General features: G+C 50.6%; 5 protein-coding genes across 5 annotated transcripts; 2 read left to right on the forward strand and 3 right to left on the reverse strand.

Annotated features, from left to right (window-relative positions):
• Positions 1-122: 122 nt before the first annotated feature.
• Positions 123-1,834, forward strand: L228DRAFT_262236 (hypothetical protein; the record flags this gene model as incomplete). The annotated part of the gene is made up of 3 exons (XM_018334398.1): positions 123-339; positions 399-522; positions 607-1,834. The coding sequence occupies 3 exons, from the start codon at positions 123-125 to the stop codon at positions 1,778-1,780; spliced, it is 1,515 nt and encodes a 504-aa protein (XP_018186744.1). The 3' UTR covers positions 1,781-1,834.
• An 852-nt stretch (positions 1,835-2,686) lies between these two features.
• Positions 2,687-4,779, reverse strand: L228DRAFT_240066 (DUF383-domain-containing protein; the record flags this gene model as incomplete). The annotated part of the gene is made up of 6 exons (XM_018331206.1): positions 2,687-3,373; positions 3,530-3,760; positions 3,908-4,021; positions 4,122-4,225; positions 4,636-4,681; positions 4,759-4,779. 6 exons carry the CDS (start codon positions 4,777-4,779, stop codon positions 2,687-2,689), a joined length of 1,203 nt encoding a protein of 400 aa, XP_018186745.1.
• Positions 4,780-5,466: 687 nt separating this feature from the next.
• Positions 5,467-7,786, reverse strand: L228DRAFT_269586 (Rap30/74 interaction domain-containing protein; the record flags this gene model as incomplete). Its single annotated transcript, XM_018335291.1, has 3 exons — positions 5,467-5,645; positions 5,738-6,350; positions 6,401-7,786. The coding sequence occupies 3 exons, from the start codon at positions 7,784-7,786 to the stop codon at positions 5,467-5,469; spliced, it is 2,178 nt and encodes a 725-aa protein (XP_018186746.1).
• A 956-nt stretch (positions 7,787-8,742) lies between these two features.
• Positions 8,743-12,015, forward strand: L228DRAFT_269587 (hypothetical protein; the record flags this gene model as incomplete). Its single annotated transcript, XM_018335292.1, has 1 exon — positions 8,743-12,015. The coding sequence occupies one exon, from the start codon at positions 8,743-8,745 to the stop codon at positions 12,013-12,015; it is 3,273 nt and encodes a 1,090-aa protein (XP_018186747.1).
• Positions 12,016-13,470: 1,455 nt separating this feature from the next.
• Positions 13,471-19,579, reverse strand: L228DRAFT_167951 (fatty acid synthase-like protein). The gene is made up of 3 exons (XM_018329449.1): positions 18,839-19,579; positions 13,814-18,774; positions 13,471-13,748 (listed from the first exon to the last, which is right to left on the reverse strand). Exons 1-3 carry the CDS (start codon positions 19,362-19,364, stop codon positions 13,638-13,640), a joined length of 5,598 nt encoding a protein of 1,865 aa, XP_018186748.1. The 5' UTR covers positions 19,365-19,579; the 3' UTR covers positions 13,471-13,637.
• Positions 19,580-20,389: the final 810 nt, after the last annotated feature.

A 20,389-nucleotide genomic window follows, 5' to 3' on the forward strand; every position in this document is an offset into this window, starting at 1 on the left:
GAAGGCGCGTTTTCTCGTGTCTGCAAGTTAAATTGGAAACATCCTTGAATATGCACCCCACAATAAAGAATCCTGGGATGTTGAAGTGAAGCATTGCCTGCATATGTACCCATGCCGATTATATGGAAATCTTTGACGAGCGCGACGATGCGGTAGCAGAAGATGAAGCATCTTCTATCCGCCTGAAACCATGCATTCTAGAACTCATACGCACAGAATACTGTGTGCCGTCGCTCATCCTGCTCGTGGATAAGATAAGCATCGTGCCTGTGGAGACCCCGCAGGGACCAAAGGAGGCATTCAAGCTATGGCTCAGCGATGGAGAAAAGCGCATCCAAGGTATGAGACTGCTCCAGCCAGCTTTTCTTTTAATCTTTATCATGCTTATTACTTTGAAGCTATTCTCCGGGCTGAAATGCATCGGCTGGTAGTCACTCACTATGTCCGAGAAGGATCCTTTGTCCGGCTAGAAAAATATCAGCTGCGGAAATCCCGGCGACTGAATGGCGATGGATATGTGGTGTAGGTGACCAAGCTTTTTTTTGTTTTCCAGAGACCAAGAGAAAAAAAAATAATCAGCTAAAATAAAATGAAATGAAATGACAGGCATCTCGCTATTGCCGATTTCTACTTTGTGGGCCAGCGACCCGATGGCGTCGAAGGCGAAGGCGAAGGCGAAATAGCCAGCTGGGAGCTCGAAACGCGGCATGAGAGGCCAAAAAGAAAAAGAGAGGCGGAAACCTCTGTGGAGCCAGCGATGCACAAATTCTCCGAAACCGCCAGCGAAGCTCATTCTGAAGATGCCGTACCTGGTGTTGCTCTCAAGCGCAAACGAACGAACTCCAATTCCATTCAAACAGAAGACATACAGCATCAATATCCAGTCCAATATCCAGTCGAAAATGAACGTGCAAACGACCTCCATCTCTCAAATGTCCACTCTTCAACCTCGTCCGGTCGCTCATCTGCACTCCAGGAAACGACATCAAATGGAAAAGCTACATCCGGGGGCTCATCCAACATCACTCCTTCTTCATATCCATCAAAGCCACCACCACCGTCACTCTCCTCCTCTACAACTAATTTTCCCGCCGACGAAAAATTAGAGAACGAGAAAGAGAAGGAAAACGCAAAAGAAAACAAGGAGAATGAACGGAATACCTCATCGCCTTCCATTATCCCAACAACCTCAACCCACCTCATTAAGCATCCGCCTCCGCCTCCGCCCCCTCCTTCCATCCAACCCCCCTCTCAACCCCGCGCATCCCCCCTAGCCCCCTCGACATGCCCGCGCAGCAGCAAAATCTACACCCTCTCCTCTCTGCTCACCCACGTGCCCTACCGGCAAAACTACAAACTCTCCGTCGTGGCCATCATCGACTGGGTCTCTCCGCACCTGATCAAGCGGCCCAACATGGATCTGAAGCGGGACATTCGCATCGTGGACCCGACCACGACCCGGCGGGTCCTGCTCAGCGTGTATGCGGATCCCGAACACTTCACTCCGGCCGTCGGCACAGTCGCGTTGTTTCGACACTTGAGGAATCACAAGTGGGAAGGGGCGAGTTTGAACGCGTACAAGTCGGACTGTGAGGGAAAATCCTGGTTTGTCCCGCTTGTCCCGCTTGTCCCGATTTCGCAGGGGAGTACTGAACAAGTGGATGCGGATGCGAGTGTCAAGGGCCTGGATGCGCAGTATATTCGCGACATGAGAGCGTGGTATGCGGCCTACGAGGTCCAGAGAGCCATAGAGAAAGTTGTGGATGAGGAAGGAGGGTAGATAGGAGGTTGGAGCGCTGTTCGAGTTACGATACTTTTCTCTCTCTCTCTCTCTCTCTCTCTCTCTCTCTCTTTCTGTCTTCTTTTAATTTCTCTTTCTACTTTTATTTCATTTTTATTTTCTTTCTCTTTCTCTTTTTTTTTGTTTTATTTTATTTGTTTTTATTGCATGAGTTCGGAGTTAGATACCTTATACCCACAATACCTGCTATACCCACCATAGCAAACATACAAGCATACAACATTCTTCTCATCTGCATTATAACACGTCTACTACAACTCTCCGAATACAAGCATCACTGATAATGTTCAGATACATTTCATCATATATATCTGATCTATAAACTTTTCCTTTTCCTCATCCCTATTGAGGAAATTGAAGCCCAGCCTGACGCGGTTTACTCTATTATAAGCTGTAGCTAATTTAATCTCTCTTATCTTCTTCTAAGAAACGGACTTTTTTCTATTCCCGGTTGTTTATAACACGTAAAATGAAGAGACGAACAGATGTGACTGGAAAGGAGCTTTTGAAAGTGTCGGGAAGTAAGAGGGGGGATAACCAAAAAAAAAAAATCCAAAAAAATCCAAAAAAATTTATCAACTTATAGGATCCAAGATCCAAGAAATGAGAAATGGGAGAATATATATGAATGAAGAGAAAGATGAAGAAAGCAGGGGTGGAGGATAGAAGTAGGGGGGAAGAGGAGGGGAAAAAAGATGGAAAGGAAAATATAGAAAGATAGAGAAAGAGACGGGATAGAGAGACATATACACAAAGGGATAAAAATATGAGATAGAGGAAAAATAAAGAAATCAAGAGACAAAAAAAGGGATAGAGAGAAAGATAAACAAACAGACAAAAAAAATGGGATAGAGAAATTAAGCTAAAAGAGAAAAAAGAACTCGCTCAAAGCACCTCCTCAATCGTCTCCTCATCATCAGCCTCCTTCACTTCACCAACCACGCCTCCCTTTTGCGCCTCTTTCTTCTGGAGCTTCTGCAGCTCCTCCTCGGCCATGGGCGGGAGAGGCTTCTCTTCGCCTTCCTCGTCGCGCATAATGACCTGGACAAGGCGATCGCAAGCCTCGCGCACTTCCTCGTTCTCCACATGCAAATGCGTCTCGCGCACAAGAGGATACACCGCCGCGCTGCGCATGTAGTCTCTTCCCTCGCGGGTCGTTGTCAAGAGCAGGAGCGTTTCCAGATGAGTCGTGATGATAGCCGGGTCAGGATCGCGCTCCTTGTCGGGCGGGAGGAGTTGCAGGTCTGTCAGCATGGCCATGGATTCGTGTTCGGCAAACTCTTCGGGACCAGCAATGGGCAGGAGGATGTAAGGGAGAAGATTGACGCCCGTGGAGCCGCTGGTGTCGATGTTGGTGGTGCTGTTGTTGTCCTCGGTTGGGATGAGTGGGTTTTCGTCGGACGAGAGGAGAAGAGGGTGCGAGTTGACTTCAAAGGAAACGTTCTTGATGGTAGACGCGACGCCCTTGCGCCGAATATGGGACTTGTGTTCGGTGAAGACGACGATTTTGCTGAGCGGGATGACGGAGTCGTAGGGCCGGGTGGACAGGAAGTAGTTTCGTCCTTCTTCGAACTGTTGTGAAACTTTAATTTATGGTAAGGAAAAGGGTAGAGTTAGGGCGGATGGATAAGATGGTAGGGGAAAGGAAAATAGGGAACAGGTGGGAAGGATGAAGAAAGAGAAGAGAAGAGAAGAGAAGAGAAGAGAAGAGAAGAGAAGAGAACGCACCTTGGCAATGTCTGCGAAGAAATATGAAAGGTAGTCGTAGTCCGAATGCTTGTTGTAGCTGCCTGCTGCGCCTTTGACGAAGCAGTCCATTAGCTGGTCCATGGCGTTCTTGGACGTCGAGAGATCCTTCGGCACATCTCGCTCCAACGCGAGGATGCGCTTCATCTCGTCTGACTTGGCCATGTTAGCGAGGAGCATGGCGATTTCGTTGGCGTTGGGATCTTTCGGACTCTTGATGTGGAGTGTTAGCATGCATGCTTTCTAAAAGGTCTGGATGTCATAGCCCGGATCTATTCCACATGGCTACGGGACTTTGTGAGGTGTCTTCCTTTACGGTTATTGCCAGCGCAGTGGTGGTCTAAGGGATATAAAACGTACAGTTATCCGCTTCAGCAGCGATTCAAGCAGGACATCATCTTTGGCCAAATTCTCGACAATCTCCTTGTCGTCCGACAAGTTGATCAGCATCGTCAGGGCATTTTTGGCAATTGGCTAGGAAAGTATGTCAGCGAACGCTCTTTCGCTACTTGACTCTTCCAGATCTCGCAATAACGGAGATGTAAGTATTGCTATTGCGAGGAAAAAGACTTACGCCGTAATCCCGGACCAGCAGCTTCAGGTCCTTGATCGGTTCGAGCTGGACACGCTTGAAGAGGGAAGGTTGGGCTGTAGAGAAGCCAACCAGGTTTTCCGCCGCTGCATTGCATCGTCAGCTTCTGTTCGTCTTCGCTTCTCTTCTTTAAAGACCCATGCGCATATCAGCTTCAGTGAACGAGCGCAGTCGCAGTAGCAATTGAGGATAGTAGTTTCAAGGACAAGCTCGTTCTGAAGGCAATCATCAATTGCCCGTCTCTGCCTCCCATCTCCTCTGTCATGCTCCATCTGTTATGTCCTTTCCTTTTCAAATATTTCCTCCCTCCATGAGCGCAAAGAAACCTTCCGGAACTCGACGTTGTTTCTGCTGCACTTTCGTTCTGAGTGCGTATTCTTCTTTCAACGTCCGTATATGGGACAGACGATCTTCTCCGAATCTCTATTCCCCGTTCATGCTATTGCAACTGCTACTGCGTTCGCCGCTTTGCTGGGCGCAAATATGTCACACTCACCGATTTGGCGGATTTGGGTGTTTCCATGGTGGAGGAATTCCACCAGCTGCAATAAGAAGACGAGTCAGCGGACACCCAATTCTTCTTATATTTACGAGAGACCTGATCATGCATGCTACTCACCTCTTCAATCTCTGTAGGCATGGTGGGCAGCGAAGGTTATGCGGGGTGTAACTTTTGAGTAGAGTTGGAAGTCAAAAACCGGGGAAATTTTGTTGCTTGTGATTTTGACGGATGCTAATCGATAAGATCTTGGTTGCGCTGATGACAAAGTACACGAGATCAACAGATACAAGATTTTGCTCACCAAACAAGCGAATATAAATGTACCTTAATTAAAGAGCTACCTGCCCCTCACTTCTCGCAACGTCTTAACCTCCAGGTGCACAATAGAAAGATCAATAAAGTCACAAATCACTCGGTACAGCGTCAAATCAGTTTTACTCATTTTATTGATCTATGCGGCCAAAGGCAGCGCGCCTCAAAGAATTTTTTCAGGCCAGTCCAAGACCTGTCTCTATCGCATATGGCTTAGGTCAGAAAGCGACAAGATGCATAGAACCTATGGTATGGCATCCCAGTACGCGGACTGACACAGAAGATGAAACAAAGCAGTTATTAAACGCGCAAAATGAGCCTGCGGTTATGGGGGGTTTTTTTTTTGTTAAAAATAATTACACTTCCCCGGGTGGAAGGTCTCCGACATAGAGACCGGAGACATAGTGAGCTTAATGTATCACGTTGACACGGGAAAATCGAAAAGGGTTGGCAGAAAAGGCGCTATGCCATACGGCTGGCTCTAACCTGTATTGCAGTGTAAATTTTTGACAATCAGGCTGTACCTCTTGGGCGAAGCAGCTTGTCAGGACCGAACCGAGAGTGGGCGCGGACAAGGCTGATGAATCGTTGGCGGTCGCCGACGCGACCTTTGAATCGAGCAAGGAGAGCGGCAATGGTGGTGCCCTCGTTCGGAATGCTGGCGATGATTTCGTCGGCAGTGGCAGCTGCGACTGTAGACACGATTGCTTTTGTCAGGAAATCGAACGGAGAATGGGGATGAATATCATTCGAATAACTTGAACTGCGGAAATACAACACTTACGTTTGGGGCCATCCGGGCTTCCTGATCGACTGCCAATGGCACCAGCTTGTCCGGCTTCGGGGCTTGCGGCTCGGGAGCCTTGCGGGGTACCGCCGACGGGAGAACCGCCAAGACGCAACTTGATCTTGGTCTTCTTCCCGGCGTCGCTGGTTTCGCCGGCGGTGGCTTCGGCTTCGCTGCCTGATCCGGCACGAGTGGGCTGTCGGGGAGCTGTTGAAGAGACATTTGTAAGTTTGGGTGCTTTGAAGATGAGTTTGATTCCAGTTGACTTGCGTTGCTGTAAAGGTCGCCCTGGCTCTGAAGGAGCTGGCGACATGGGCCGCGATCCTGGCGCCGACGCAGTCGGCTGAGAGGACGGGCCATGCTTCTTCTTATGCTTCTTCCGAGTTGATTCCGTGCCGCTAGCTTCAGATAAATTGGGGGAACCTGAGCGCTTGAGAGTCGAGGACTTTTTGGTCGCATCAAAGTGCTTATCGCGGCCTGAAGGAGTCGTCGTTCCCTTGGAAGAGGTACCCGACTCTTCTCGCTTGCCCTTCTCTACCGCTTTCTTTTCTTCCTCCTTTTTACGCTCCTCGTCCTTTAACCGCTCAGTCTCGCTATCTTCTGACTCGCTCTGGGGGCACGGTTAGAAGGAAAACGATTACCAGATGTAGATTTAAATACCTCTTCCGAATATGGATGGTCCGAATCATCATCCGCATAGATAAAATTCTTCTCCCGTCTCGTCAGCGTCTTCCTCGTAGTCTTCCCGAATTTCTTCAGCAACTCCTTCTCCTTCTTCTCGGCTGCCTCAGCCTTCTCATACTCTTTTTGATCTTTCAGGTCGAAAATGTTGGCTTGAAGCTGATCACGCTTGATACGGTCTTCCGCCTCTTTATTTTCTTCCTCATCACCTTCAAACAGCTGGTTTTCTTCATCGTCTGCAAATCGATCCTCGGTAAAGTCCAGATCATCGGCGTCTCCTCCTCCTTCAGCTTTGATCGGGCCAACGCCAGTGTCCTCGTTGTTCGACTTCCCCACGTAGAGTTTGTTGTAAGCGCGACGGTCTTGTGCCGCTTTCTGTGACTCAGCAGTCTGTCTTTGCGAGTCCATGAACCATCGAGGTTCCTTGACCTTTTGTCTCATCCGATCCTCTGCTTCTTCAATGGTCAAGGTCTTGAACTGTGCCTTGGCAGTGAACTTATACCACTTCTCAATGGGAATCATCCGAAAGACGGCCGTAGGTTCCATGACTAGGATAGCATAGCTCTCCGACAATGCCGATTCGTAATTCCCGACCCATGTGTTCTTGTTGTCAAAATCTTCGAGGTGCCATGGAAGTGCCTCTTCATATCGCAATTTTGACTGTGCTTGCCCCTCCTCGGATTTGTCATTTCGAAATACTTGTTGAGTTTTCTTCTTGAAGGCGTTGGGTTTCTTTGGCTGATTGGTATGCGCTGCCGGAGCGATTTGGGCCAGATTGGCTTCACGTTCAGCTTCCTTTTCCGCCCGAAGAGCTTCCTGCTTCTCCCTCTCTTTGTCATCCATAAGAGCCTCTTTGGAATCTACATCTGTCATTGACACATCCTCCGTCTTCGCCGCACCAGGACCTGCTGGTGGGGCTCGCGGATCACGCCGATGAAGCCTCACTGGCCTTGTAAATTCCGCTTCGTTTCGCGGATCCACAAACTTCTTCGAGGAAAACTTGGCGACATGGTATCGAAGACCTTCCAAGAGCGCGCGTTTCGTTGTGACGAGTGGATAGTCGGTGTAAGGACCATCCGGCACGGCAGAAAACCCACTATCCGCAATTCCAGTACCCATAGCCAAGCTGCGAGGTCCTGGTGTCGATTGAGGGGTGCCTGCTGATGCGGCATTTGTACCGGGCTGTTGAGGCGGCTGCGATGGAGGTCTATTCCCGCCCACGGCTCCCGAGGGCGGTCGTCGCATCGTTCGGTCTCGTTTTTTTGGACGTACAAGAGGGTCTGCAATTCGAGGTCGTCGTATCATCGGAGGACCACCGCCGTTAGGCGTCCTGCCTGAAGGCACATTCGAAGGTGAAGCGCTCATTCTTGCTGCTCGCGACCTATGGTCGGGTGGAGTGGTACAAGAGGGATCGGATATCGAGTCAGACCTCTATTCCTCGAGAAGTCGTCGCCGCTATCTGTTTTGCGCCTTTTCGATAACGCGAACAATCACGAAATGAAAAGAGGACTGACGACAAGCAGGAGAAGAAACTCCGACCCTCGCCCTCAACGATCGAGGCGAAAAGCGTCGCAAGCACACGAAGCCACTGTCGAGCAGATGGACGAGCTGGAAAAGAAGACGATCCTCAAAGTGCCTCAATTTACATGAATGAGTTAATATGGTGGCACGAAAGAGGATTGATTATGGACAAGAATAACAAGTCCAATCATTATTATCAGTTTGATGGAGGAGAGCGAGAGACGTGACTTGAGGTGTGTCCAGCGTCATTGCTTATGTAAGCACTCTAATTCACTTCAACCGCCATTGACAACCTTTGATTCTTTGTCAACAATCAGCCCATCTACAAAGACAATATTATCTTCGCTGTCAGTCATTTGTATTCGCGATTACAATTGATTTTTCTAAGCTGGTTGCAGTTTGTTGGGCACGGCTTTTGCATTGTTTACAGATCTCTGTTGACCGTCAGATCTACTTCGCGAGATCTCTCCAGCTACCTCGTGGTTGCTGCATAACTCTTATGCCAGCTTGTGAAGCTTGAACAGACTGCTATTCAAATACTGTTTACAGAGTACATGGCAACTTAACTCATATTTTTGGAGTATTGCCAATTTCCTTTCGGGGGACTTCTGTACTCTTTTGTGACATTTTCAGGTTTCATGTCATTCATGGCGCATCACTCCTGAGCTTGAACACATATTTCATGTTCTAGTTCAAGTCGCTCATTGATTTGCAATTTCTGAGTTTATGTCCAACGGCATCACTCATTTCGGTGATTACAGCTTCTCTTCTACTATTCTTCTTGAATAATTACGATTGCCATGAATAATCAGCCGCCTGGAGGCGGGGCAAACCCGCACTGGTCACATGCCACTCCTCCATTCAACCAGCACGCCATGCCTCCTCACCAAGGCTCTCCAGTTCCTGTATTTCACCCACAGAGTGGCATGCCATATAATGTTCCGTTTCAACAATTTACAAATGCTCATCCCATTCAACCACCACCAGGGTTTCCAATCCCACCTCCCCCTCCACCAGGTCTTTTCCCACCGTCGGGGGAGCAAGGAGCGTCTACAGTCTCTAATGTGATAACCCTTGAAAATCGACTTCGAGGTCTCATTCTCGGAAATGCGGAAAAGGACCGGCAAAATGAGCAGGTGTTCACCTCCCAGGCGGGTCCGGGCAATCCTCCTGTTCAAGATCTTCCCCCTCACATGAGGCTAGCACCTCCTCAAGCTCAGCAGAGCTACCTGGAGAAGAGTCGGCAATGGCAACTCAACCAAGCAGAAGCTGCAGTCTCCTCGCAGATGAGCGTCCCTCAGATTGGTGGTTCCCCGCAACACCATCATCGACATCCTAATCAGCAGCCACAGCGACAAAATAATACTCAATTTCATGTATCAGAGACCCCTTACCAAGGGAGTAACCACCGTGGTAGGCCTTATGGCCGAGGAAGGTCTCAAGGTCAAACCCGTGGCGCTCATTCTTATGTCGGCTTCAACCGACAGGTCGGTGCCACGGGTGCGTCCCCATACCAGCAACCAGAGCCGATGGGCTGGCGACAGAATGCACCGCCTTCAGTTGCGAATCAGGCCTTTGCAAATAATCATGGGCATCCCCGGCGCGGCTCTACTCAAGGGTCCCAAGGATTCGGCGAGCGGCCTCCTCCACGCAACCGACAACTGTATGAACCGTCTCACTCTCCCCGGGAACATACCAAACCCCGCCAGCCCCGCATGGTTGGATCTCGGTTTCCACCAACACCAGAAGAGGTCGAGAAGCAGGCGGAATATCTTCAACAACTGGCAGACGACGAGGTGCCAAAGGCTGGGATTGATCCGAAAGAGCTGCAGGAGAAGGATGCATTTAGAGAAATGCTTGAGAGAATATGCATTGAAGCTATTGCTGATTACGAGAAACAGCAATCCGATAATCATGCTTTCGATTCGAGCAACGTAGCTCTCAAGTGTTTTGGTAGTATTGGTTCTGGGTTCGCCACCCAGTCTTCTGACATGGATTTGGCGCTCTTGTCCCCTGAATCGGTTCCTAATCCATCATCCGCCGAGTCTGGAATCCCACGTGCTTTAGAGAAGAGGCTCTTAGATCTCGGTATTGGTGCTCGATTGCTCGAAAGAACCAGAGTTCCCATTATCAAGCTCTGTGAAAATCCAACTGAGGATCTGTTGCGGATGCTGAGAGACGAGCGGCGAAAGTGGGAAGAACAAAAGGACAAGCCTATCGCTGAAGAGGATCAGACTGCTACCCAGAATGCAGAAGATCGTGAAAATCCTGCTTCTCAAATGCACAAGGCCGGGACATCGACCAAACCGTCACAAAGCGAAAATACTCCACGCGATCCCGAAACTGAGCTTAACAATCTCGAGCAACTGCCTCGCGAAACGCTTCGGCAATATTACCGTCGTACGAAAAGATTAATGGAGAGTATCGGGGGAAGGGATTACACGTTGCCGCAGCACAAGCCGCTTGAAAATAAAGAGGGCAACATATTAAACCGTGCTGGTGCTGCTTATCTTGCGGGACTTGAGCAAGACGATCTCAAGCTAAGGCTGCAAAACAACCCGTCCATGGTCTTTGACAGTAATATTTATCGATCTCTCTTCGGCGTCTGGACACAAGCAGAAGCCGAATCTCTTGTAATACAATGGGAAAAGAGAAGGGTCTCTGAAACCACCGAGGTCAAGGAGGATCTCGGACAAGAATGGGTCCGAGAATGGAAAAAGCTACAATGTGAAGACGCAGGAGAAATCCTGCTCTTTAATAAGAGGGCAACTGTTCTTTGGGAAAACTTAAAGACACTCCCATCCATCAGCCTGACGACGCTTTCACAGCTGTCCAACGAGGAGTCTTCCGACTATTGTTCCCGAGCAGTCAATCTGCTCAAAGAGCTTGGCGGCCGAGGGTTGGATGACAACAGCAACGCTCAGAGCGTTCTCTCCGACAGAGAGCGCCAAGTATTCGATGAAACTGTTCTGCGCTACATGGATGGAATCCGCGGCGACTCTGAAAAGATGCACGTCCGAGAATTCTTCGCAACACGATCTAGCCCCTCTCTCGCCGAACTGCAACTCCAGCATGCGACAGAGAATGAGCTTTATCTCTACGACGCCAGGGTGCATTCATCCCCCCACAGCGAAGAAGAAGTCACTGCTGTCGAAGAATACACCAAGCTCGTCCGCCAATTTGGCGCGTCAGATCCAAATATCAGTGCTTCCAAAGAAAAGGTAATTACACTTCTAGGGCCTGCCTCCAAACGACACGACCGTCTTGAATTCCCAAAATCCGGCGTCGGCATCCAATGCGACATCAACTTCTCCAACCGGCTCGCACTCCACAACACCACTCTCCTGCGCTGCTACTCCCACTGCGATCCGCGTGTTCGGCCGATGGTCCTGTTTATCAAAACCTGGGCCAAGCGTCGCCAAATCAATACTCCCTACCACGGCACGCTCTCCTCCTACGGGTACGTTCTCATGATACTCCACTACCTCGCCAATATCGCCCAGCCGCCCGTGGTCCCAAATCTGCAACTGGCTTGGAAATCACCGAGCCACGGATCTTGGGGCTCTTCGCTCGAAACCGAGACCAGTGTCGACGGATACGACGTCCGGTTCTGGCGGGCCGAAGATGAGATCAAGCGTCTCGCCGACAAGGGTATGCTCACGCACAATAAGCAACCTCTCGGCCTCCTCCTTCGCGAATTCTTCGCATACTATGCCCATACCGGCGCAGACATTCCCGGTCATGGATTCACGTGGGGAACAGACGTGCTCTCGCTCCGCACGCCAGGCGGTCTTTTGACCAAGCAGGACAAGGGCTGGACAGGCGCCCGAACCGTCACGACTGATGATGCGAGCGGCCATACCAAAGAAGTTCGCTGTCGCTATCTCTTTGCCATTGAAGATCCCTTTGAGATCGATCATAACATTGCGCGCACCGTCACGCATAATGGCATCGTCGGTATCAGGGATGAGTTTCGTCGCGCCTGGACTATCATGTCACACGTCGGCAAGGGAAGTGTCCCAGACAAGGAACTATTGGAAGAACTAGATGCAAAAAATGAACGTAAGCGGTAGTTTTATAGGGTTCGATTTGGTTTTTTAATTCTATTATTTTATTTTATTTTTCCTCTCCTTTACGTTCTTATTATTATTATTATTATTATCATTACTCTTATTACTATTACCATTACTATTTTTATTTTTATTTTTACTTTTATTTTTATTTCTTCGTCCGTCATATTCTGTCTTCATCTGTGCATTGTTATTATTATTTATTATCCATCCGTACTTATCCTTATCCATCCTTTATTCTTGATCCTTCCGTCACACTTTGTGTCAATTCGTCCGGTTACCAGAAATCCATCTTCCACTCTCTCTATTACCCATCCCGTCCTTTATATTCAGTATTCTTCATGTTCCTTCGTCCTTTATTCAGTATCCCTTTCGTCCATCCGTCCGTCCATTACATATCACATCCATCCGGTTCATTATACTTATGTATCCCCCCTTACGTTCGTCACGCACGACTCTAGTACGCAATTAATTATTCCCGTCGACAGTCCAAGAAAAACCCAAAATGAATTTCAAGGAAAAAAAAAAGGGATTGGGGTCGGGAACGATCGGGCAAATTGGAAAAAAAAGTTTGTTTTCAATCATATTTGTCATTAGTTCATTTAATTTTATCAAATCAAAGAGAATTTAATTAGTTTAGTGCCGTAAAAGGTCGTGTGCGAGACAGAGAAACACATGAATTTGGCTTGGCTAAGTAATTACTTGACTTTGTTTGATTCGATTAAAGGCCCGAGGGCCCCGTGATCGAAACGATCTAATGATTTGGGTGGAGCAGATGAGATGGGAGTAACTATAGTGTTTTTACCTAGTCTACTTCGTATATACCTTGCGATTCTGAACATTAGGTAGGTATGTCTCATGCTGTAAATCGTATACGTCGTCCGTGTACTGCGGTAAAGTGGTGTCAGAAATCCACGTGGGATAGCGACCTACGAAAACATGTCAGGGAGGAAAGCGTGTGTCAAGGTGTCCAATGAACATCACACCGGGAAAACCAACAAGCATGATAGGCATACATATACACACACATACACACACATACACACAAAGTTTAATCCAATACGTAGTAGTAGTAAGTCTAATAATAATGTTTCATTTCCAGCTCTAAGTATGTCAGCCTCTCGTACCTCTCCTAATTCTCCTCCCTCTTAGACGTCTTACTTCTCTTTGTGGACGGAAGAAAAAGTAAGAACAAGTCGACTAGGAAATGAGAATGAGATATGAGCGGGTTCGAGGTCAGGCGACAGACACTAGTAAGCTGAGATCTTGTGAATGCATAAAACGCATACATGGTCTAGTAGAGTAACAGGAAGAACACAAAATTGTCCCCTTACCACAAGTGCAAGCAGGCGGAAGAAAGTCAATTCAACAAAAGAAATGAACGCTCTTGGAAATGAAAAACACACAAGGGAATAGAAAAAGTACAAGAGGGAAAACCCGCATCCCAAAACTAAGGAAAAGTGAAAAAGCGCCAGCAAAAAAAAATATTACCCGGCTGGACTTTGAAGCATCAAACAATAATTATAAAAGTGCCTCTCATACGTGGAGGGATAAGTTCATCCCAAAGCATTAACTTCAACCATATCGTCCGCGACCATTCTTCGGACTCTGCCACATGACCAAATCTAAAACTTGGACACGGCGACGGCAATAGCCTGGGCATCGCTGTGTGAGATACTGACATCAACAGACTTGATGCCGGCTTGCTTGGCAGAGACAGCGGCATCACCGTGGAGCTGGGTAATTAAACATGTTAGTTTGTTTGTTCTTGTGTGGAAAAAGGGTATTGATAGAAACTTACAGTGACAACGGGAGCACCCTTCTCGTCGCTAGTAATCTCAATGTCCTTCAAAGGAGCGCCAGCACCCTTGCTAGGAACACCGAGGGACTTGAAGACGGCTTCCTTGGCGCTCCACCGACCGGCAAAGCTGGCCTGGGGGCTGGGTGCCTTGCGGCAGTACTCTTGCTCAGAGGCGGTAAAGTTACGCTCGACAAACGTGTCGTTGTCAATGTTGATGGCATCAATGGCTTCAACGTCGACGCCAATCTTGGAATTGGCAGTAGCGGCAGCCTTGGCGAGCGACTCAACGACCTGGCGGGTGTTGTCGGTCTTGCTCTTATCGGCGACCTTCTTGACAGGTGTAGCGGGGAAGGTGAGTTGCTTGGTCTTCTTGTCGGCGGTGACACGGGCGTCGGGGTTAAGGAAAACGCTCTGCATCTGCTCTTCGCTGTACGGCGATTTGTCCTTGGCCTGGAACAGAGTGTTGGTGATCATGCCGTTGTGGAAGTAACGGTAGGCCTTCTTCTGGCGAGCCTCAACCTTGATCTTGTAGGCCTCGAATTGCGCCTCGTCGAGGGTAGCAAACAAGTACTTGGGGTTGATACCAATGGCCTGAGCACCCTTCTGACCGAAACCAAACGAAGTGACCGAGAAGGCTTTGATGCCATCCGTCTGGATGCTACGGCTTGGGTACACAATGTAGTCGAATTTCTCCATGACCTCGTCGACATTGTCGGCGTTGCGGTTACCCGGCACGAGGCCAGTGTTGAGGACCTGCAAGCAGCCGTTAAACATCCAGGCACCAGCCGCACCCTTGGGGTGACCAGTAAGGTACTTCTGGAAGATACCAAGCACGGCGTTACCCTTCTTGCGGCCAAGGTGCTTGAGCTGCTCGCAGATGACTTCAGACTCGTTCTTGTCGTTAGCCTTGGTTGAGGTACCGTGGAAGGACGCAACACCAAGGTCATCGATGGTGAGACCCCAGGTAGCGAGGGCACCTCGCAGAGGAGCGATGCGAGAGTCTTGCTTCCAGAAGGCGTTGCCAAGGCTGTATGTGGCATCCTTCTCCTGGCGAGCAGCCTCGCGCTCAATATGCTCGGCACGATCCTGCAAGTACTCGGCCTCGTTGATCTCCTGGCCACCCGCCTTGATGGCGGCAACCTCCTCTTGCAGATACAAGAGCTCTGACTCCTGCCACTGCTTGATCTGGTTGCGGCGGAGGGCGAGCTGGCGCTTGCGGTAATTGATATCGAGTAGGGGCGAGGGAAACTTGGTGGGGTTCTCGCGGGCAGTGGTGAGCACACCCTGGCCGGGAGCGGGTACGGAACGACCAATCTTGTCGGTGGCCGTAGTGGTAAGGGCGAGGATACCATAAATGGGGACACCCATGTCAAGAGCCAGACGGGCGGTCATGATAACCTGAATACCGCAACCCTGGGACTCCATGAAGCCGTTACGGGTGGTAGTGGTAGGACGAGACATCTCCTTGGGAGTACGGCCGTGAGCAATCTCATCTTCAGCATTGCTGGTAGCCTTCATGTTGGCGAATTCGTACGATCCTTCCTCCTGGAAGTCATCGAAACCACCAACGAAGCAAACGCGAGCCTTGCCCTCGACAATGGTCTCGTAACCGATATCGATGGATTCAACGGCAGTAGCGCAAGCACCAACAGGTGTCTTGATGGGACCGGTCGAAGAGATCAACAACATGTTCACCCAGGCGCTCATGGTGTTGATGAAAGACTCCTGGAGGATATCCTTCTGCAGGGGCTTATCAAGGTAGCGGTCCTTGTACATGCCTCGCAGAGCGCTGGTACCACCAATACCGGAACCGATACAGTTACCGACCTCGGTGAGGTGGACATACTTGTAGAATTCGTAAGGATCCGTGATACCTGAGGCGAGCAGCGACTCAACAGTGCAGACGAGAACGAAGAGGGTGACGGGGTCGACCTGAGAGATGATGTCCTCCGGAATACCGTACTTGCGGGCGTCCCAGCCAGAGGGGATCTGGCCAGCGACGAGGCGGTCGAAGCGAAGTGCCTTGGGGATCAAAAGCGTAGCACCCTTCCTAAGGCGAACAGTGTACTCGCCCGACTCGGGGATCTCGAAAATCTCTACCTTGTCGCCGTGCTCGCGCTTAAATTCCTCAGCAGTCTCCTTGGACGACTCAAAAGGATCGAGATCCTCTTCGATGACAATCTCCTGGAGAAGTTGCTTCTTGTTCGGGTCGTAGCCGTTAAAGAGCTCAGGCTCGATCAGACGGATACCAGAGTGCTCAATAATGTGCTTTTCGTACTTGGGTTTGACGTCCTTGTCGTCAACGGGCTCGCCAGTCTTGGCATCAACCCATCCAGCGTACGACTGGCCCTTGAGAGGACCGTTGTGGTGCTTGATGAGACCCATGATCCAGGCCATTTCAACACAGCCTTCCAAAGAGAACTGGCCATAGGCTTCCATCTCCCATCGGGTACGAGAGTTACCCCAGGGTCCGACTTCCGAGAAACCAGTAACGACAACTACCTTGTCAAGGTCAACCATGCCCTTGAGATTGCCGTTGAGCGGCTCAACCTCAGACTTCCAGTCAGGCAGGTTGGGGAATTGGAACTTGAGGTTGGCACGAGGATCGACGGTGACCTTCTTGTAGAGGGCCTCGCTGTCGTCGCCATTGACAATCTTGTGCTCGATGGCGTTCTCCTTGGTAACGGCGGTACGGACCTCGCTAGTTTCCATGATGTTCTTGCGGAGGTCGGTCATGAGTTCCTTGAGGTTGGGGAGGAACTGCAGACCACCGTTCAGGTCAGCGAAGACAGGCTCCATTTGGCAGAGATCGACAATCGAAGGAGCCATCAGGCCAAGAAGGTTGAAGGCCATCTCCTGCTGAGAGAAGGTACGAACACCATACTTCTCAACGCCCTCAGCAACAATGTTGTTGCCTCCCATGAGACCAGTACCACGAGTCCAGCCAATGACAGCACCGCAGATGGTGAGGAAGTTGCCCCAGCTCTCAGAGTGCCATCGGTTGAAGAGGGTCTCAAGCGCCAATTTTGACTCTGAGTAGAGACCATCGTTACCGAAGGTACCATGGTTAGGGGAGAGAGGCAAGACAACTTGAGCGGGACGAGTCTCGAAGCCGCGCTCGGCCTTCTGAGCCTTGACGGCGCCAAGGAGACGGAGAAGATTGGTCAACATGATACGGTGAGCAAGCTCGGAGCGGGAATCAATGCTGTCGATTTCGCGGCCGTTTTCAGGGATGGCAGCGAATGGAACAATATAATCGAGATCCCATCCAAGACCATTCTTGGTGTCGTAGATGTAGTCAACCAGAGCCTCAACATCCTGCTTGCTGCCCTGGTTGAATGGAACAACAATGAGTTGGGAGCCACGGCCACCATAGCGGGCGTACATGGCCTGGTAGTACTCAGTGACCTCGCGCGAGAAACGGCTGGTCGTTACAACGACCTTCGCGCCACCGCTGATGAGACCCTGCAACACCTCGGCACCAATGGAGCCAGCACCGGCACCAGTCATGAGAGCCTGCTTGCCCTGGAAGGTGACACCAGAGCTAGCGGCCTTCTCAAGACCGTCGAGGTAAACACCGGTCAACTTCTTGCTGTACTCCCATCCGTGCTCCTCCTTGCGCTTAAGGTGAAGGAAGGGAATGGTCTCGACCTTACCCTGCTTGCCATTCAAGCCTCGGGTGCCGTTGCGGCCAGGCTTGCGAGCGTGGCCGTTGGCAGCCTTGCCGTTCTCCAACGGGATCATCTGGCCTTCGTTCATGGCGAGAGAGCGGATGACATTGCTGTAAAGCTGCTTGATCTGAAGCTGAGACGACTTAGACAGCTTGTGTTGCTGACGGATGAGCTTGTAAATCTTTTGCAGGTCATTCTGAACCTTGGTACGGTTGCCGTATTCGGAGATCTTGCCACCCTCTGCCATTTCACGCACATAGTGCTCCAATTTGCGGACGCTAGGGCGAGGCACTTCAGCAAAGCTCATGTTGCCGCGAGCATCAATGCTGGTCTGGGGAGCGGTGGGAATGTCGACGCTCTTGTAGACAGGGGCCTCAGTAAGGACATCGTTGCAGTTCTCAATGAGCTGCTGTCCAAGCTCCTTGGCGAGCTGGTAGGTCTCGCCACGATCGGTGGGACAGTTGTCAATATGATACTGCATAAAGTCGAGCAGCCGAGGGTTCGAGCGGTTCATGATGCGGATGCACTGACTGACAATGTCGCGGTCAACAGCCTTAAGGCGGCCAAAGATGATGTCGTAGTACATGAGCAGCGCGTCCTGACGGGCCCAGTTCCAGCACGAGTCGTAGACACGGGCCTTGAGGGGACTGAAAGTGGGCTCAATACCGGTAGCATAAAACTCGCCGTGCTCAGTGTTCCAGAGGTCAAGCTGGGCCTGTAGAGCGGCTTCAGACTTTTGCGAGTTGACAAAGGCCTTGTCGCCAGCACGAAGGTCCAACTTGAGGTAGCGCGCAAAGAGTTCGAGCTGTTGCTTGAACAGAGCACGCTGGTCCTTGGTCAGAGCGTCAATGGCAGCGGGATCCATCATCATGCCGCCACCACCCGCACCACCGTCACCACCAGCAGTGGGTGAAGACAAGCTGATGCCGGCGTGGGCAGCATACTTGTTCGAGACATCGTCGAGCCATGCTTTGGCGTCAGCCTCGGAACCGAGACGGGAGGCAGGCTCCATTGTCAAGGCCAGAAGAAGGACGCCGTCCTGTCGACCAGCAGGTAAACCCCAGCGGGTCTCGAGGTATTTACGAACAGCGGTAATGTTGAAACCGCCAGGCATCTTGGAAGAGACCATACGGGCAATGAGAGAGGTTGACTGTTTGCCGAGCTGGCCGTTGAAAGTGGCCTGCATAGCAGCACCTAGCTCATCGAGAGGCGTATCTTCGGGCTTCTCGGGCGTAGAACCAAATTCCTTGCCCAGGTCACCAAGGATTTCGTTCTGGAGAGTGGATTTTCCTAAAATTCACATTACTATGGCGTCCCAACAATTTTCGAGGAAAAAACACCAGGCTAAACTTACCTCCAACCAAGTCCTTAATAGCCTTGCTCAAAGGTACATCTTGGAGACCCTTCTTAAGCTTCTGAGCGACCAAAGTCCGCAAAATGTCCACGGCAGGCACAGGAGCGTCGGCGACCTGAGGAGCAGGGCCTGCACCAGCACCTGCGGCGGGTGCAGGAGCAGCTGCGGCCGGGGCGGCGGCGGCGGCGGCGGGAGCGGCAGGGGCATCTCCAGCAGGGGCAGCCGCCGGCGGCTCGTCCTCTACGGGATCAGCCTCGTAGTAAATCTCTCTGGCGTCCTTGTTGTAGCAGAGAATTTGACGCTGTACGGAGAGGGCAGCGTCGTAGGCCTCGTATTTGGAAGCAATGGTCCTCCGGGCCATACCACCAAGTGTATCAGCGGGACCAATTTCGACAATCCGTTCGGTAGTATTCTCAGCGAGAATGACATCCTGGGTCTCGATCCATCTCACTGGAGAGGCGAATTGATATGCAAGTAGCTCCACCAGGAGCGTGTGCGCGAGCTCCTGCTCAATTTCGGGACGCATAATGACGGTTTGTTGAGACGTCCAGAAAACTTTGGAAAATTAATCGACGAAGTATTAAAGTGAGGACCACGATAGGGGTCGTCTAAAGGCGAAGATGTCAAGTCAACGATGGAAAAAGATGTTCATGTGTCGAAACGACTCGAGACGTGATTCGAGTCGAAGATAAAAGGAAGATCGTGAAGGCCGTCCACAAGCCAAGCACGATTGTAGTCGAGACGACAGAGAAGGAAAGAGCAAAAACTCCTGCCTGGTGTTGGAGTTTGAGGAGAGGGGGGAAAAGAAAAGAGGAAGAGTATGGAGGGCAAGTTGAGGGAGTAGGAGGAGGTATGCCCAATTGAAGAATCGAATGGGAGGATAGTGAATATCAAAGACGGAGGAGAGGAGGAGAGGCAAAGCTGGGTAGGGTTGCCGTCTTAGAACGGTCCGCTCTTTTACCTAGGATCGACTCTCGCAACGTTCAGTTGTCTGGGCAGATTTGCACCAAAGCAAAGGGTGTTGAGAGAGGAACCCCAAAAAGAAGCAGCCTGGCTGTCGATTGACCAGGGTGAGCTACGTCCGTGTTGTGTCCGGAGCATGCATCCGACGTGGGCCGGGGGTTGGGGTACCATTTACCGATGCTGGTTTAGAGCTTCCACTTGGTGTCATTTTGCTTTGGGGCGCTTTGGCGAACGAAAAGAAGGGCGACGGATCGTGCGTGGGCTGTTCTAAAGGGGGCTAAAGGGTGTTGAAGTTCGGGTGAGTCTGTTGTGTGTGCATAAGGAAAGAATTGTAGCTTTCGTTATTGCTATAGACAGCAGTTATTGGGCCCCCAGCAAGCCGTCTATCCAATAATTGGGGATCGAGACTCTGTGTTACGGTACAAACTATAAGCGCGATCTACGCCAATCATACTCTACAGCATGTCCTGCCGCACAGTCTAAAAAGCTGTTGGCAGCCGCACGGCCGTTGATGGGCAGACAGACAGGCGTTCTGTGGCAGGAATGCTGGGTGCCTGTCCCAAACGCCCCAAGAGGGACGGGGAAGGT

The sequence above is a fragment of the Xylona heveae genome, assembly GCF_001619985.1.
Source record: "Xylona heveae TC161 unplaced genomic scaffold L228scaffold_8, whole genome shotgun sequence".
Lineage (NCBI taxonomy): Eukaryota > Fungi > Ascomycota > Xylonomycetes > Xylonales > Xylonaceae > Xylona > Xylona heveae.

Bases quoted from the DNA above. Each gene is read 5' to 3' on its own strand.
- L228DRAFT_167951 (XM_018329449.1), bottom strand. From the start codon at position 19,364: ATGCGTCCCGAAATTGAGCAGGAGCTCGCGCACACGCTCCTGGTGGAG. The intron at 18,775-18,838 runs GTAAGTTTAGCC...TGTGAATTTTAG, and splicing joins TATTAAGGACTTGGTTGGAG to GAAAATCCACTCTCCAGAAC. The intron at 13,749-13,813 runs GTAAGTTTCTAT...TTAATTACCCAG, and splicing joins AGGGTGCTCCCGTTGTCACT to CTCCACGGTGATGCCGCTGT.